Raw genomic sequence first — 18370 nt, 5'->3', positions numbered from 1 at the left:
GGGGGGGGAGAGAGCGAAGGAACAGAGAGAGAGAGAGAGAGAGAGAGAGAGAGAGAGAGAGAGAGAGAGAGAGCAGAAAGGTCATAGACAGAGGATAAAAACTAAAGTAGAGTTGCATTTCCTGATGGAATTCATGAAAGGAACTTCTTGGAAGGCAAAATAGTGTTAAAGTTTCAGTTAAGCATATTGGTTTGTTACAGAAACCCTGTTACAGAGTCCATGCATTAATACTGTTTTTCATAATGTTCTCCTGATTTTGACTTAATTTTCCTCATGAGCAAAAACTGTGCGGCAAATATCTGGCAATCAATATAATCAAAATATCCCAATGTACATATAAAGTATTAATTATAATTAGTACTTTATATGTATATTGGGATATCTTGATTATATTGATTGCCAGATATTTATACCCCCATTTTTGTATAATATAAATATAAATATAAAATACTGATTCAATAAAAAAATGAAAAACACTTTTAAGATCAAATATCAAATATTGCAATGACATCACTACTGCCGGTTAGATATGCATTAAAATTCATGTCCGTAGCACAAACTGTTTATGCATCAAAGTATAATGCATTGGTTTTTGTGTTCGTATGAGAAATAGAAATAGTGGTACTTGTCTTAGCAAACACCAGTAATAAAACAGAGGCACACAAAACAGAATTAAGCTTTAATCAAGTCATTATACCCAAGGAAAAAATATGGAAATGATCAAGCAACAAACCAAAACCTCTCTGTTTTGCTCATTAATAATACAGTCCCATAATCATCTGCCACAAACTTTCCTTTCCCTATTTGATCAAATCCCTCGTTGAGGAGCTCAGGACTGTAGAGAAACTTGAATTCCCTCAAAAACAGTTCAGCTTCCTGTTCCTCCACTTCCAACAGTGCTTACACAGCTCAATGAGATAAACAAGCGAGTTAAAAGATATTACAGCCACACAGATTCATACGTACGCTCACACATGTTGTTAGATGACTATCTGGCAGTAGTTTGTTGTGTTGAGAAACGCTGCTAGTCTGTTTGACTATGTCCAAGCCTAAAGCAGTCTGCTCAATCTAAACTCACTCGATAACCATCTCAGCTGAACGTCAATAAAACAACCACAGTCTAATGACAACCAAAAGAACAAACTCCAACTTATTCCCTGGCAGCCAGTGTTGGGAAACACACAGGACAGACGTAATGAAATACATAATGCTTAATTAAATCAGGAACGAGTCTGAGAGGCTCTGAGTCACCACGGATCATGGGCTAATCATGTTTCTGCTCATGCTGAGAGCTGATTGGCTGAGTGAAGGCCGCCACAGCTGCAAAACAGCTTTCTTACATGCCTTACATATAAACATGAATCTCCACAAATACAGCTATTTGTTGCGGTGCGACACACACTCACACTGTAAACACACATCTATAAAGGACATTTTGAAGTGCTTTCAGGCTATACATGCAATATATTTTGTATACACACAGCTTTTATTGCAAACCTATGGAAGCTGGTTTCCGCCACAGAATAAATAAACATGAAAAAGGTAATTGGGACCTTTTATTTAACAATTCTGACTTTTTTTTCCCTCACAATTTTTAGTTTATATCTCACAATTCTAACTGTTTTTCCTGCTATTCTGAGTTTATATCTCACAATTTGGACTTTGTTTCTCGCAATTCTGAGAAAAAACGTCATTAATCTTAATTTATATCTAACAAGTCGGACTTTGTTTACTGGAATTCAAAAAAAAAAAAAAAGTCAGAATTGTGAGGACAAAAAAAAAAGAAAGAAATTGCTTTCTTTTTTAATTCTGTGGTGGAAACAGGCTTCCATATGTTTGCAATAAAATAAAAAAAACTGTCTGAATTACGAGACGTAAACCAAGAATTCTGACTTTCTCGCAATTCTGACTTTATCAAAATTCTGAGTAAACATCTCACAATTCAGTTTTTTTCCACCACCAAATAAAAATGAAAAAAGTAATAGCTAATTTTTATTATTTTCTCGCAATTCTGCATTTATATCTTGCAATTTTGAAACAAAGTCTGAATTGTGGGTTAAAATTCGCAATTACCTGTCTTACATTTTTATCAAGTGGCAGAAACAGGCGTCCATAGACATTAATCACACTATAGTTCAAAAGTTAGGAGTCAGTAAAAATGCAATAAAAACAGTAATATTGTGAAATATTATTGCAATTTAAAATAATTATTTTCCAGAACCATTACTCCAGTCTTCAGTGTCACATGATCTTTCAGAAATCATTCTAATATGCTGATTTGCTGCTCAAGAAACATTTCTTATTATCAATGTTGAAAACAGTTGCACTATTTTAATAATTTTGTGAAAGAGTATTTTTTCAAGGAATCTTGGATGAACAAAGTTCAAAAGAACAGAATTTACTTGAAATAAAATTTGTGTAACATTATAAATGTCTTTACTGTCACTTTTGACGCAAACGTTAGCATACATATAAAGTTTATGGTGCAATCAACATATCGAAAAGCCCAATGTCACCTCTGTGGTGAAATACACTATAGAAAACACTTGGTTGTAGCTCTAAAATCTGATTGCATGAGCTACGCCATGTCTTGGTTGTTGTGCCACATCTCTTGCCAAACTCCTCCTGATTGTGTTGGCATCTCCCTCGCACATGCCTCTTCTAGAGCTCCAGTTTGTCATCATGAGAAAATGTCCCTCACTTCAAACACTTTCTCTTGATGTACAGTATAGCTGGAGTTTAACAATGCGGTTGTCGTGAAAGATTCTGTAACAATGATGGCTTCATCATTTCTGCCCATGTTTTACAAGTCGATGGGGTTTGTTTTAAACAACTGCTGAGATGGTTGAAAATTCAGTCGTTAAAGGTAGTTAAGAACAAAAATTGTGGAACAATGGATAAAATAAGGCATGCTTGAAGTTATTACTTAAAAAAAAAAAAAAAAAAGTTGATTGTACTCTTATTGGAGAAAAGCATCTAAGCAAGCAATTTCCTACTCTGATTCATGCACAACATCACTCAAACGTTGAATCTACACATAAAAAAATCCAGACAACATTGACCATAATTACCTATTTAACGCTGAGTATTTCATCTTAATGTTTTATGTAAACTTTGAACAGGTTTTCTTTCTAATCCGTTTCCTCAAAGTAAATGTTCTGTGCAATATAAAGTGCACAGCTTAATGTTTAAAGGTCCCCTGAAGTGCCTTGAAACATGTAATTTCAACTGAAATGGGAAGACAGGGCAGGACATATCGAGCAGCCCCACCCCCTTTTTAAATTAGCCAATAGCGTTTTGTTTATATCTGCACGGGTCAGAGCCGTTGAGCTCGGTAAAGCCGCATTTGACAGCCACAGTCTAATAGATTATCCCCTATATTCAATATGAAACTCTTAGTAAAACAAAATAGTGATCATAATCATGCTGAGTCTGTGTAGTTTTAAAAGTGTTTAATATATGCCGACTCGCGCATATGATCCGCTAAGTGCGATCGCGTCTCTGGACCGGAGCAAAAAGTCCGGATCAGACTGTGCGCGCTGTCGCAGTTCGCGTGACACAATGTGAAACCAGACCTCATTTGCCCCAATCGAAAGCATATTTACTCCGTCTGAATCGTTCCCTATCGCCTACATTGTACACTACGTGCCATTCACTGTACAGGAAATACTACACTGTGAACAAGCGACCAATCTCAGCCACAGCTTCAGCATCTATTTATAGTGTAGGTGGCGGGCGCTTCGGCTTTTAGAGAGCGTTTGATTGGTCAGAAGATTTGATGAGAAGGTGAAGTACGATGTGACGTAAAAAAAAACGTTGAGTCGTTTTGGCGGAAGTAACTAAAAGCTTTGAATGCTTATATCTTCTAAATGCTAATTGTGTCACTGTTTTGGAGCACACTGCCTTATAGATAACCTTAAGACTAACATATTGATACTGATACCCCAAATTCTTTAATTTTGATTTCATGGGGACTTTAAGAATATAATGATATTCTAGGGAATTGTGTGCTTCTAATTTTATACCAATAGTTTGAACATGACCCTTTTCTATTTTAACACAACAATGCCTCTGTGTATAATGCAAGGTTAAAAAAAAAAAAAGATTGATTCAGTCAGTGTGGAAGAACTTGACTGGTCTGCATAAAGCCAAGTCCTAATCCCAGCTGAACACCTCTGGTGTGACTAAATGCAGACCTTGAGCCAAAAACTCATAACCAAACACCAATGACTTGTACATACATAAGGACAAAAGTATTGTATATTAAAGTAGTCAAACCTGTTCATTAGAAGGGGGTGTCCCAATACTTTTGGCAAAATAGTGTACAAGACATACCAGCTATTCAAAATCTGTCTGCAATTTAATAATATTGACCTATTACTTTTGCTTTTGACCATTAGGTATCAGTAAGATAATTCATTCAGAACCTGTTTTATGGACATAGACTTTCTGTACCACACTATTCTGCTGATATGGAATGAGTTTGACTACTTAATCAGTTATATTAATAAAAAAATGCTTCACTGGGGCAAACAAAAAAAAATCCTAAAATAATAAATAGGATACCCCATAGCAGCATTTCCAGCAGTATCCAACATTTCTCAATCATGATCTTGTGCTAAACTGTTAGCTTAACAGCTGTATTCCTTGTTTGCTAGCTACCTATGCACATACAGCATACAATGTTAAACATGTTCTACATTATGAACCTTAACCCAAAAACCTGTAGCTTCATACACTGTAAATAAATTGTGACCCTGCCTGAGGAAACCCAGCTAAAGTATTTTTTTTTAAACAGTGGATGAGTAATTCACTCCTTGATTTGCTTAATAAAAGCCTCCTTTGAGATTGTTTTGACAGACATGTTTATTGTGCATTATTTTCAACGTGTTTATTGCCTTAGTTTAGTGTAGCAAAACAGAAGCGCAGCTGTAAATCGCGTGCAGTGTATCTGGTTACCATGACAACCTCACGTGCTTCCTGCTGCTGCTCTGTGTAATCAGAGTGTGAATTTGTAGATTTTCTATTGCAAAACTAAAATGTGTTTAAAAGTGCGACTGACCAAATCGTCCGGCTCGGTTTGCGCCCCCCTCAAACTCGAAGACATCTCTAATTTGACAGTTTACCATCTGATCTCACTCAGTGACTCTAGGCTACTTAGGACGGGACGAAACCATGCAGTGAATGGGGGGATAATTTTGCCGGAAATGCAGAAATAAGCCGGAATTTAGTTTTATTTGTAACTCTTTGGTAGATACATTTATAATTTCTATTACATTACTACTACTACTGTTACTACTAATAAAACAGATATCTGGGGGCCCCAAAAGTGCGTGGGCTCTTAGAATCATCCTAACTTCCCCCCCCCTTAGCGGCACCCCTGGTTGGCAGTGTGTGTACACATCTACCCTATAATGATAAAAATCCACCCAGTGGTTTTTATTTAATCCTTAAAAATAATATCCCCTTTTTCAAATCAGGCCGTTCTCAGCTTCTTGTCTGTGTGATGGCACACAGACCCAGGCCCCTCCCACGGTAGTTGATTGACACAGCCGTCTTACTTTAGACCCACCCTGAGTGACCTGTATTGTTTCGACGGCGGAGCAGGGAAGTAGACAAGAATGGCTCCATAGCGATTGAGGTGTTTTGTTGTTGGATGTAATAATGAACATAGCAGACATCATTTACTCCCGACATCTGAGCCGCTGAAGACGCAGTGGATTACATTTGTTTGTGTAGGGAATGCGCCCCTGATCTGCCTAAATGCGTTTATGTTCGCGCGAATCATTCATGATCCAGCTTCACTTACAGCAGAATTGAGTATAAGGGTTCTATTATGAATCTTTGCAATCGCTATTCCTAATAACGTGCTAGTTAGCAAGTTTCACGGCTAAATGCGGCTAAAGTAAACAGTCTCACGGCTCGTCACCCCATAGAAGAGAGGGGCAGGGTCAGCAGAGCTCATAAGCATTTAAAGCAACATGCAAAAAAACGGGTTGATTTCTGCAGAGTTTTTGACAGGGTAAAAAGGGTGTTTTTTACACTACCATTGAGAACTTTTAACCAAAATATGTTATAGACTTTTCAATAAGACCCTAAAGAATCATATCAACTTGTGGAAAATGGGCATCCGATGAGCCCTTTAAGCTTTTACTTGTCTTGAAGAATCTCATTTTCGTCGGTTAAAAAATTGTTGATGATGAAAATTATAACGAAAATTATTCGTCACTAAAATTAACACTGCTTGGAAATAAGCCACATACCAAAATATCGTGACCTGCACCTTCCTACGTTATTAACTCCATAAACTGGATTGCATTATGTGCCAAGCCCCAACAACAACCCGAACACGTTTAATAAGCTTTGCTTATAATATGTGGGCATGGCAACCCTTCCAGAGCACTCACTACAAAGCTACCTTCCAAACATAAACAAAATGCTATGGCTCTGTCAACAGTGTTTCATTAAATTCACCAAATATTAAGTGCCTTTGGTAGCTTATAATATTGCTTCAAAAATAGCACATACCAAATGCGAAAGATGGCAAAACATTGCTATAAATTTATTCCTTAGAATCATAAACTTTTGCTGGCCACAGAGTTTATTTTCTGCAAAACCAATTCAATCCAACCAATCCAATCCAAAATCAAATGGAAAAATACTATTGGCTTTTTGTCGAAAAAAGCAGGGTGATGATGACTTCCAGGTTGGCCTACAAAATTATGTCATCCCTGCATCACACTATAAGCCATGTGGCTTCAAAACATTTAATCCAATCAGAATTTAGAGTCACAGTTGGGAAAGATTGCTTATTTTCTATAACAAAATGTAACATACCAGAATTTTTCCGTTAGGTTTGTCCTGTCGAGCCAGACTGACCCCCATCCACTCATCATTCCTGTCGCCTTGACACGTCTTCCCGCAGGACTCCCTTTGCTTATTTCCTAGAGTACAGAATGAGAACGTTATTGTAGCCCACAGAGAGACAAACATCTCTGTCTGCAATGAGAAACACACTAATACCACTCTGAGACCAGACAGCCTGAAACAAAAGTCAGACAGTCAATGTTTGAGACTGTTAAATTTGCTTAAATACAGACAATATTGCTTTGTGTTAGTAAGATGAGTACACAAAATATTTGAAATGTAAAACTCATGTGTACCAAATGCAAATATATGGAAGTGTATGAACTTATTCCAATGTTCACAACGCTAGTGGCCAACTGCTCTACTTGGAGAATCAAAGTCTAGAAGCTCTATTTTTATTTCTATTGACCAAATTAACTTCCGATCTCACAAAGCAGTAGCAGAAAGGTGCGTGCAACATACTAAACACTGACTACGTTTACATGGACATCAGTAATCTAATTATTTACCTTATTCAAAATAAGACAATATTATGATTAAGGTGTTTACATGAGTTGCTTTTAGAATATTCCTTTCATGTTCCCGTTTTACATGTTATAGTACATAGTTCGATTAATGGCACACGTCATTACGTCACCACGCGACGCCATCCGACTTCCCCTCCGGAATTTCATGTATAAACATATAGTTTGTCTTCGTGATGATGCCATGTACAGTTTTGGGTGTTTCATTTGTAATTTTATGAAAGCTTCAAGTGCAGTTAATTATTTGTACATGCATACAGACGATGGTGGTGTTGAAGCTCTTTTATTTGCCGTCAAATGGTTGACCACTGCCGTGTGTGTATCCTGTTGCAAAAAGGGGATGAAAAGTCCTACACGACGGTAATAATGTGATTAAGGTGTTTACATGTCTATACTGCACTTCGGTAATGCGACTAAAATAGGAATAGTCCACACGTCTTAATTCGAATAGTGTTTACTTTGATTATGACTTTAGCTGGATTAAGGTAAGTAAAAATCTCTGTTTACATGGTAGATTCTTAATCAGAGTATTGTCTTAATCGTATTAAAATCTGAGTATTGTTGTCCATTTAAACGTACTGACTGATTAATGAACTTTGGCTTCAAAAGCCATGCAAAACACATCTAGACTATTACTGAAGGATGTTGTATATACTGCTCTACAAAAAAAGTACATTAATATGGTGATCATTTAGTACCATGGTACATAGTCAAATCATGTCACATTTATTTATATAGCACTACATCTAATAAAGATTCTTTCAAAGCAGCTTCACGGTAATAAACAGCAAAATAACAGTGTTAGTTTAAAAAGTGTGTATTCAGTGTTGACTCAATTTAGTTCAATAACAGTTTCAATGTTTCAGAATTTAAAACCATAAAAAAAAGGCATTAAAAAAAACTCAATGCATGATCACAAATCATTTACCTCAAAAGTTTAGGATTAAAAAACCCTACACTGGTGACCTCGGAAAATATAAACCATGAGATATCAGCTTCTTGAATCAGACATGATCTATTTTGGAGGTATTCTATTGTCTATTTTGGGTATTTAACTGCACAAAAGTGGAGGATTTACAAGCAAGGCGTTATTCCTACAGGGAGTTTATCTAAGCATAAGGGTCGGCTTTAATGTTTATCTATGAGCGTTGAGCTACAGCGGACCTCTGAGGGGCAAACTGTGATTGTCCGAAGGAGAAAGAGTGATGGCTCCCGGGACAGCGGCTGTTTTCTTTGGCTCTGGTTCTTTTCTCCTCCTTCTCAGCAGACTGACAGCATTGGTGCGGAGACTTGCAAAACGCCAAACTGAACTAGGATTCCTATTCTACTACTCCCACCCAGTTTTTAATGAATCAATGCATAACCCGAAATCTTCACACCAGCTCAAAAACTAGTCAATTGTTCTGGCATCTACTTCCTACAAAGACAACATCCTATCTGTCACACTCAAAAGTGATTTGAAATGCCCTACAAGTGTCAAGGAAATAGTGCGCCATATGCAATACTTCACTTTTGATCAATTTAGTGCATTTTTGCTGATTAAAACTTCTAAGAATCTTACTGAACCCAAACATTTGAGCAGCAGTGTCATGTAGAAAGTTTTAGTGATTCTGCTCCACCAGCAAGACGAGCACTAACCAAGAGAAACTAGCATGAACTTGGATGGAAATTATAGCAGTATTAATAGCAATATTATTTAGTCTTTTATAGCAGCTATTAAATATAGCTCCAGACCTCCTAAACAGCAGCTTGTCAAAGGTGGGACAATTGGTTCTAATCATGTCTTGTTCGGGTTGTTTGAAGTTAATGCTTTTGCCCCCAAAGCTGCGAAGCATCCAAAGCACACAAAGACGAGCGCCAGATCTCAAGTTAGGAGGGAAACACAAACTGTCAAAAACCAAGATGAAGTTTGCTTGGGATATGGACAAAACATTATTTTCAGCAATTAGCAGCAAAGCACCATCCAAAAAAACACTACTCATTGAAAACAGATATATTTCACAGGGTCAAGACTGCAGGCAAACAGCGAGAAGAATTCCCTTCTTAAAAACCTTGGCCATCACTTCAAATAAGAAGGCGCAAGGAATGTTCATCCAACTATAAACATCTCATCAAATCAGCAACCCCGGTTCCCCCCCCGGCCATCTCCGTAACGGACGTGTTTGTTTTCGCATCTGTGTGGGTCCTGAGTGCCGCGTTCTTCTGGTTGTGAAACGCTTAGCGAGGGGATGAGAAGTAGGATGAGATCTGGAAGCATGTAGTGAGCGAGCGTGAGCCCGGAGTGTGCTGGTCAGTTAACGGATAACTGAAAGAAAACAAATGCGCATGCTAGTTTGATCAGGGCAACTATGATGGAGAGTTGGTCAACAGTGAATGTGGTGAAAGATTTGTCAGGTGAGGATCTTTTTAACACTGTGGAAACAAACCTGATCAACCAATAACAGTCCAGTACAGTGGATGGCATTAGCATGTTGCTCAGCTAGCAATGCAACACTAACACACAAACAGTTTTAATTAGATTTCACTAAATTTCTGTACAATTTGCACTATTGAATGAAATGTAATCAACCCAGGGTCATTAGAAAAATTTGCTCCAAAATGAGCAATGAGCACTAGTGGTAGTAAAACAAAAACTACTTTTATTCCTTTCCACACAAATTATGATTACGGAGGCTATAAAGACTTAATTTTTGGCAGTTCCTTGCACAATACTATGTTAAGACACTTTTACCATAGTACATTATTTGCAAACTAATACATTTGAATGTTTTTAATCACACAAACAACTCCATATGCATGTCTTTTATGACGTAGTAAACTTGCTCATTAGCTCACCTGGTACAGATGGGTACGAGTCACTTAAAACACGAGTCAAAAAACTCCACAAAAGAGATCAAAGCCTCATATAAACATGCTAAAATGCATGGTAGCAAATGCTTTTTTATCTCATGTTTGCTGTTGTTAACACTATCAGTTAGGTTTAGTGTAGATGGCATTTAATTTTCTGAACTGCTGTGATGCGTACAACGATCAACGTAATAAAACAATGCCAGATTCATATTTGTTGGATAAAACTGAATGCACTTTTAGAGCCACTCACTGGACATTTTACTCCACAACATGTGCACAAAACAACATAATATCATTTTGCATAAATGTTGCCACAGGCCTCTTTTCCCAATGAACCTGGGTTGAGTATAAGTATATTTATAATAAACATTTCTCTCATCTTTTATGCCAGTTCTTCCACTGAACTTGCAATTGCTTTTCCTTGAGGAACACATGCCATGCTGCCTTTGAAATTGGCCAAAATTTTGTTCTGAAATTACACCTATGAAGAATGGAGTCTAGGTAGTCAGCTCTCTAGGTTTTGGAACAGATCTATTCCTATAGTACACTATAAAACACATCCTTCAGTACCCTCATCACCCAGACAATCAACTGGCTCTATTACTCTAAATAAAGATTGTAATTGCTCATCCTAAATATGGCTTTGAATAGGTTCTGTGTTGCTTAGAAGGAAATAGCATAATTACTGTATTTGATGAAGCTGAGACATACTAGAAAGTGGAGAATTGCTTCCCATAACAACCGAGGACAATGCATTTCACTTTACCAGTAAAGAACTTCAACGAAGGCTGTAAAAACAGAAGAAAGGATCTGCAATACACAGCTAAAGAATTGCTCAAAATATGCTTGCAATTATCAAGATCAAGACCATTTCGTAACCGATAAATAGCTTCATGTCTGCAAGCAGATGAGTAAATGGTACTGCGATCTGATCTGGAAGTTAAAACGTCTTTGTTTCTTACAAACACACAGCTTGTCGCTTCACAAGTCATTAACTGATGGACTGGAGTGGTGTGGATTACTTGTGGATTATTGTGATGTTTTTATCAGCTGTTTGGACTCATTCTGACGGCACCCAGTCACTGCAGAGCATCCATTGGTGAGCAAGTGACGTAATGCTGCATTTCTACAAATCTGTTCTGATGAAGAAACAAACTCATCTACATCTTGGATGGCCTGAGGGTGAGTACATTTTCAGCAAATTTTCATTTTTTGGGTGAACTATTCCTTTAACAGCACTTCAGAGAAACGGAAACTAGTTCACTATATCAGTAGCAATATTTCTCAAGGGGGGCCCATGAAGGGTCTTATCCCAAATGATTAATGTACACTCAAAGCTGGGGCCCCAGGACACGCCTCATTTGCTCATGTGTGTTCTGTCAGTAAGACAGCGCAAGCAGGAGTGTGCGCATTAAAGCCACACAAACTGCTCTCATCTCTCCACCACAAGAAAAGAGCTTCAAGAGATTTCTACACATTGGATCCTTGGCAAGGCCGTTTGGAAAATATTAGCCAAACCATTCATCATTTCTATCAAAATACTTCAGGAGCCAGACTACAGACATTTTAACTGATTTCACACAGTAATATTACTAATGTTAAAAAGATAAAAACAATGATATTGTCAGCTGTCCATCACATAAACACGCTCATAGTATGATGCATGTTTATAGAAGTAAAAGTGTAAATCGACCCACTATCAGTGCTGAAAGTGAGTGTTAGTGTAACAGGGGTAATGTGAAAATAACAGGATAAGATAACAACCATGTTAAACCATGTTAGAGCTGTTAAAGTGACAAAAACAAGGCTGCTAAAACAATCGTCCAGGCAGGTTTTCAAATATCGACTGGTCCAAAATCCATCCATGTTTAATTCCATGAGTGATTACAGTTGTACAGTGGTTTGGGTATTTTTAACTACCCGTGTAAAACAGTTCTGCTCTTTTACCGGCTGATTTGACTGCGCAGATGGCATCGTCTAACTGTTTTTCATTTAAACTGGTGCTGTCAAACCAAGCACATCTGATATAATGATAATAGATCAACACATTTTCACTTCCTTTTTTACAAAAGATCTTTAGACACAGTTTGACATCTTTACATAGAGAGCTGTGCAATAATATAGCTACATTTGTTTGGATGATATAAACAATCACACAGCTGAGATTTCCTATATGGTTCATATTGCTTTACACAAGTATACTGTATGCATCTGGAGAAAGTTATACTTTTTATATAAAAGTTACATACTTTATATACTTATTATTTTATATGGACATACTTTTATATCCAACTTTATGTAAAGATCCAGATGATAATATAGTTAATTTTTGTGACAAAAAAAAGTCAGTTAAGATTTGCTATTTAGTCTATAGGCCTACCACTTTAAGTGAGGATATGTTTGTGGATAAAGTTGGACATAATACATCCAACTTTATATTTAGAGTCTGACAATAATATAGTCACATTTTTGATTATATAAACAATCACGCAGCTGAGATGTGGCTTTATGTAAACATAGGTATACAGGTAAAGTAAGAGCTACTGCATGTGTGCTCTGTATATTTGTGAGATACACACCTCTGCCGAGGTCCATCTCAGTGCAGCGTTGCTCTGGGTTGTTGCGGATTCGGCACTTGTATACAGCTCCAGGTGATTGAACCGAACTGCTGAATGATGAGTTTGCTCTGGGAGCCCCAACCACAATCCTACAGACATCAGGAGAAACAGTGTCACTGTACATCACAATACAACTACACACACAACTTGGGATGCTTGGGACAGAAGTCCATTTATACAGCTTTTTATCATTATAAAATGGAAAACAAAACTAGACTTTGTAGGTCTGTTTTTGTCTGTAAGTGTCATAGATGAATAATAGGGAAGCCTAATAAATGAATTAGCCCTGGAGGTGGTTTTGCCTGGTCATACTGTCATGGTTTGGCTCTACAATTCGGTGATGCAAGAACTACATAATCATCTCCACTGAAGCAACGGCAATGTTTTGGGCGCTGGCCAGTGTTTCCCTTTAAACTTTAGGACAGCCCTTGGCTTGGAAGAAAGGCTTAACATCTGTACCGTCATAAGAGACGTTGCAAAAGGTTGCATGTCTGAAATGTAATGGCAAGAGTTGAGTCAAAAAAGTAAGGGAAAACATTGTACTTTTGTTAGCATGAACTGAGTAAAGCTAAAGAAATGCATGCACATAAGTGTAATTATTTTGTGGTGCCGCTTGTAATCGCAGTTTAAAAGCCCTAAATGCCTTGCATTAGATTAGACAACAAAACATCAAACCAAATGTCACTCTCCAAATGCATAAGGAGCTTTTTCCAGAATTACTTGAATAACTCACTTGTTCATTCTTGCTCAGAGACTGGTTTGAAATCAAAATATATGCAACTTAGTTTGGTTTTTATCATCTTACGCAATACTAATACACATTTTAATAGTCCAAATTATTTTTTAGAGCCACAGTGACAATCCAACACCAAGATAAATCAAAATAAACAAGACAATCTACACAGAAAACGTAAATAACTCACCTAGCGCTAAACCAATATTAGCGTAACCATAGCGACGGAGCGGCGCTTTTGCAAAAAGCGAGCGCTGTCATCATTTATTATTTTATTAGCTACATATTGATTTAAGACAAAACTGTTAAAAATGCATTTAAGTTTACATTTGACATACTATGCTTGCGGCGTCAATGTTACGACATTTAACGTTTTTTTTTAACATGCGGTCTTTTAGGTTACATTTAGACCACTGTTTTAATCATTCATATATCATTAAGAACATTTCAGTGACCACAAAAGTTTAATTACGCGATTATTTTCACCTGAGAAAACTGACATTTAACCTTAACTTTACCTGAGGAGGTAACCTTGGCAACCGAAGACCGCTCGAGCGCTTACCGTTAGGAAAGTAACGGCAAAATGTAAGTACTGATTATTCATTATATATATATATATATATATATACATAAAACTTTATTTTTGATTTCTATAAAGTCTTTAAGACAGTTTACCTTTGTACACTGACATTTAACCTTAACTTTACCTGAGGAGGTAACCTTGGCAACCGAAGACCGCTCGAGCGCTTACCGTTAGGAAAGTAACGGCAAAATGTAAGTACTGATTATTCATTATATATATATATATATATATATATATACATAAAACTTTATTTTTGATTTCTATAAAGTCTTTAAGACAGTTTACCTTTGTACCAGGGACGCCAAAAGACAATTTGAGATAAACCTCAACAGGCTAAAGTGAGGGAATACTCATTTTCACCATTAAAACAACTACAAAGACGCAAAACTGACTGTATAAACGCGTATTCCCTTCCAGAGCAAGTACTCACCAGCGTGTGTTGTCATGGACGTGCTCCAGCACCGAATATCCAAAAAACGTCGCATCTGGTCCTCGGAACACCGCGGGATGTTGTAAGTCAATGTTGAAGGAATTAGCCAAAGAAGCCAAACACAAACACACAAAAACATCCAAAGCGCTGCTTCTCCGTGTAGAAAATTCCGTCATTCTGTTGCGCATCCTCAGTGTTCAACCTGATGAGAACTTTACAAACGCTATTAAATCTGTCAATAAAGTCCCAAAATGGAAAAACTACATGTATACGATTACACGACTTCCTTTTCTTAATCGTGGGAACTAAGCGCACGCAAACAGGGTTTGAGTTTGTGGATCGGAGGCTTGGGTCAGGATGGGGCGCTCATCTCTTCTGCTGCGTCTCTGGAGTTTCTCTTGGCATTAAAGCGCTGCGCTCGAGATGACGCGCGCATGCGCTGTTGAGCGCCAGCATCACATTTCACGTTACAGGCCGAGGAGCGCGTGGCGCCGCGCCCACTGGCGACACCTACCGACAGCGCTCAGTACTGCAGCTCATTACTGGCCTGCTAGAGCACATCATAAGAACATATTTATATATTTACATACTGTAAAAGTTTTACACACTGTGACATAGGTTTGGTCAATAGTCTGTTTAAAAAGGAGATCCTTGGTTTTTCTATATTTGGCGAAAATGTAATATATATATATATATATATACACACACACACACTGCCGTTCAAAAGTTTGGGATCAGTAAGATTTGTAATGTTTTTTTTAAAGTCTCTTCTGCTCATCAAGGCTGCATTTATTTGATTAGAAATACAGAAAAAACTGTAATATTGTGAAATATTATTGCAATTTAAAATAAAGGTTTTCTGTTTTAATATACTTTAAAATGTAATTTATTTCTGTGATGTGCAGCTGTATTTTCAGCATCATTACTCCAGTCTTCAGTGTCACATGATCTTCAGAAATCAGTATAATATGCTGATTTATTACCAATGTTGGAAACAGTTGTGCTGCTTAATATTTTTTTTGGAACCTGTGATAATTTTTTCAGGATTCTTTGATGAATAAAAAGTTAAAAAGCACTTTTTTTTTTTTTAGAATAAATATTTTGTAACTATACACTACCATTCAATAGTTTGGGGTCAGTATTTTATTTATTTTAATTTTTTTTAAAGAAATGCCTTTATTAAGGTTCCAAAAAAAAAAAAAAAAAATTAACAATTGTTTTCAATATTGATAATAAATCAGCATTTAAGAATGATTTCTGAAGGATCATGTGACACTGAAGACTGGAGTAATGATGCTGAAAATACAGGTTTACATCACAGGAATAAATTACATTTTACACTATATTCAAATAGAAAACAGTTATTTGAAATTGAAATAATATTTTAGAATATTACTGTTTTTACTGTATTTATGATCAAATAAATGCAGCCTCGGTGAGCAGAAGAAACTTAAAAATAAATAAATGGTATTTTGAATGGTAATTTGTGTAAAATAGAATGAACTACAAAGTTAACCGAGCAGTTGTATTGATAATAAATCAGCATTTAAGAATGATTTCTGAAGGATCATGTGACACTGAAGACTGGAGTAATGATGCTGAAAATACAGGTTTACATCACAGGAATAAATTACATTTTACACTATATTCAAATAGAAAACCTTTATTTTAAATTGTAATAATATTTCACAATATTACAGTTTTTTCTGATCAAATAAATGCAGCATTGATAAACAGAAGAGACTTCTTTAAAAAACATTACAAATCTTACTGATCCCAAACTTTTGAACAGCAGTATATATACTAAATTATTATAAATAATATACTATATATAATTTTAAGCATCTGAATACTGACACTAAAAATGGTGATCATGTTTTTGTTTTTTTGGAGATATATATTCTGCTGTGTATTAATCTACACTTACTTCTATATATATATATATATATATATATATATATACATACACACACACACATACACACACAGTGTGTAATGCAAATGTGCTCATTCTCTGGAGTATATCTGAATGCTGACACCATAAAATAGTGATAATGTTTAATGCTTTTGTTTTTTGGTGGTCCCTGTATCATGGTATATAAATATGGTAATCATTCAGCATCACAATATCTCTTGTACAAAATCTTTGCATATTTATACATTATTTGGCCAACAGCGACTATATTATAGTGAGAATTAATCTGATGCTTAACCAGTCTTACCTGACAACCGCAACATACAGCAATGTTGCCAGAGCTTCTGCATGCAGAAAAAAAGAGGATTTGAATGTAGTGTAAATAAAACTTTATTAGTTCTCTTAAAATGTATTATTATTTCGCAGTAAAGACAATGTTACAAAAATTTCTATTTCGAAAAAAATTGTAGCTTTTGAACTTTCTATTCATCAAAGAATCGTGAAAATAAAATGTATCAGGTTCCACAAAAATATGAAGCAGCATTGATCATAACCAGAAATGTTTTTTGAGCAGTAAATCAGCATATCAGAATGATTTCTGAAGATCATGTGACACTGAAGACTGGAGTAATGATGCTGAAAATTCATTTTTGATCACAGAAATAAATTATATTTGACTTTATATTACAATAGAAAACAGTTATTTTAAATTGTAATAATATTCCTGTCTTTACTGTATTTTTTGAACAAATAAACGCAGCCTTGGTGAGCAGAAGAGACTTAAATCGAAAAATCGAAACGGTAGTGTAAAGTAAATGCTATTGGCTATAAAAATAGTTACAGAACAGTGATTTCCTGAATGAGTGGTTTAACAAAAAGCAAAGCAGCAACTAAACAACTGGAGAAATTGAAATAAATGTCAGGAATTCAGTTTCCAGGAAAGGAAACAGTGAGCACACTGCAGAAACCTGTTAAAAAACCACAAAGTATTTGATAAGAAACACGTATGTGCTTCATTTAGCATCTGATCGGCTCCCTCTCGGCACATGAACATCAATGCATCAATGCTGTACATCTGGGACGCCGGTTTCAGCCAGTTTGTTAACATATGGAGAGTTACGGAGAGTCTTTGAAGGCTACGCTTAAACTCACAGCTGCTTCTGCATACTAAAGACACGCTCACCATCACACGGGAATCCTCACGCTCCAGAACCTTCTGCGCCTGGTCCGGAGGAAACTTCAGCATGGATGTTATAACTTTGGCCATTGTCTGAAGAAACAAGATGCAACAGAAAAAAAAGGGATGCAACTGAAATTCTGCATTTAATATTACAGTATGTTATTTAAGAGCAAGAAATGACAACTTAAAGGGGTCATATGATGCTTTTTTAAAGATCATTATTTTGTGTATTTGGCATAACAGAATATGTTGACATGCTTTAATGTTCAAAAAACACATTATTTTTCAAATACTGTACATTATTGTAGGTCCTCTATGCCCCGCCTCTCTCAAACGCTTCGTTTTCTACAAAGTCCCTCCTTCCGACAAGCGCAGTCTGCTCTGATTGGCCAGCTGACCCAGTGCATTGTGATTGGCCGAACACCGCAAGCACTCGTCAGAAATGTAACGCCTCTTACCATAATCGCTTCAGCTTTCAAAATAAATGTAAAGACAGAGCCCGAAAGGGGAACAGAGTCGTGTGACAGACACAGTGATGAAGCTGGTATGTGTTTGCAGTACACAAGCCACGATTAAGACAGCCGACTCCCTGTGATGTGACCCCCCCCCATCTCTATCGCGCTCACGCGCGCACACACACACACACACACACGATGCGCAAAACTCTGCA

At 36.7% G+C, this 18370-nt stretch overlaps 2 protein-coding genes across 2 annotated transcripts in view; both read right to left on the bottom strand.

Annotated features, from left to right (window-relative positions):
- LOC107585444 (integrin alpha-9-like) overlaps positions 1 to 14970 on the bottom strand; it is a 103978-nt gene extending 89008 nt beyond the window's left edge. The window contains exons 1-3 of the mRNA XM_016272461.1: positions 14606 to 14970; positions 12821 to 12948; positions 6838 to 6944 (exon numbers count right to left, since the gene is read on the bottom strand). Of these exons, the coding sequence (XP_016127947.1) occupies positions 6838 to 6944; positions 12821 to 12948; positions 14606 to 14793 (423 nt within the window). The 5' untranslated portion in view covers positions 14794 to 14970. The remainder of the gene's footprint in view (positions 1 to 6837; positions 6945 to 12820; positions 12949 to 14605) is intronic.
- A 2469-nt stretch (positions 14971 to 17439) lies between these two features.
- Positions 17440 to 18370, bottom strand: part of LOC107585443 (golgin subfamily A member 4) — a 29790-nt gene continuing 28859 nt past the window's right edge. The window contains exons 20-21 of the mRNA XM_016272460.1: positions 17594 to 17790; positions 17440 to 17488 (exon numbers count right to left, since the gene is read on the bottom strand). Of these exons, the coding sequence (XP_016127946.1) occupies positions 17440 to 17488; positions 17594 to 17790 (246 nt within the window). The remainder of the gene's footprint in view (positions 17489 to 17593; positions 17791 to 18370) is intronic.

This window comes from Sinocyclocheilus grahami, unplaced genomic scaffold (genome assembly GCF_001515645.1).
Source record: "Sinocyclocheilus grahami isolate Dianchi unplaced genomic scaffold, SAMN03320097.WGS_v1.1 scaffold70.1, whole genome shotgun sequence".
Taxonomy (NCBI): Eukaryota; Metazoa; Chordata; class Actinopteri; order Cypriniformes; family Cyprinidae; genus Sinocyclocheilus; species Sinocyclocheilus grahami.
The sequence above is the reverse complement of the archived record's forward strand: the minus strand, read 5'-3'. Positions and strand labels throughout refer to the sequence as shown.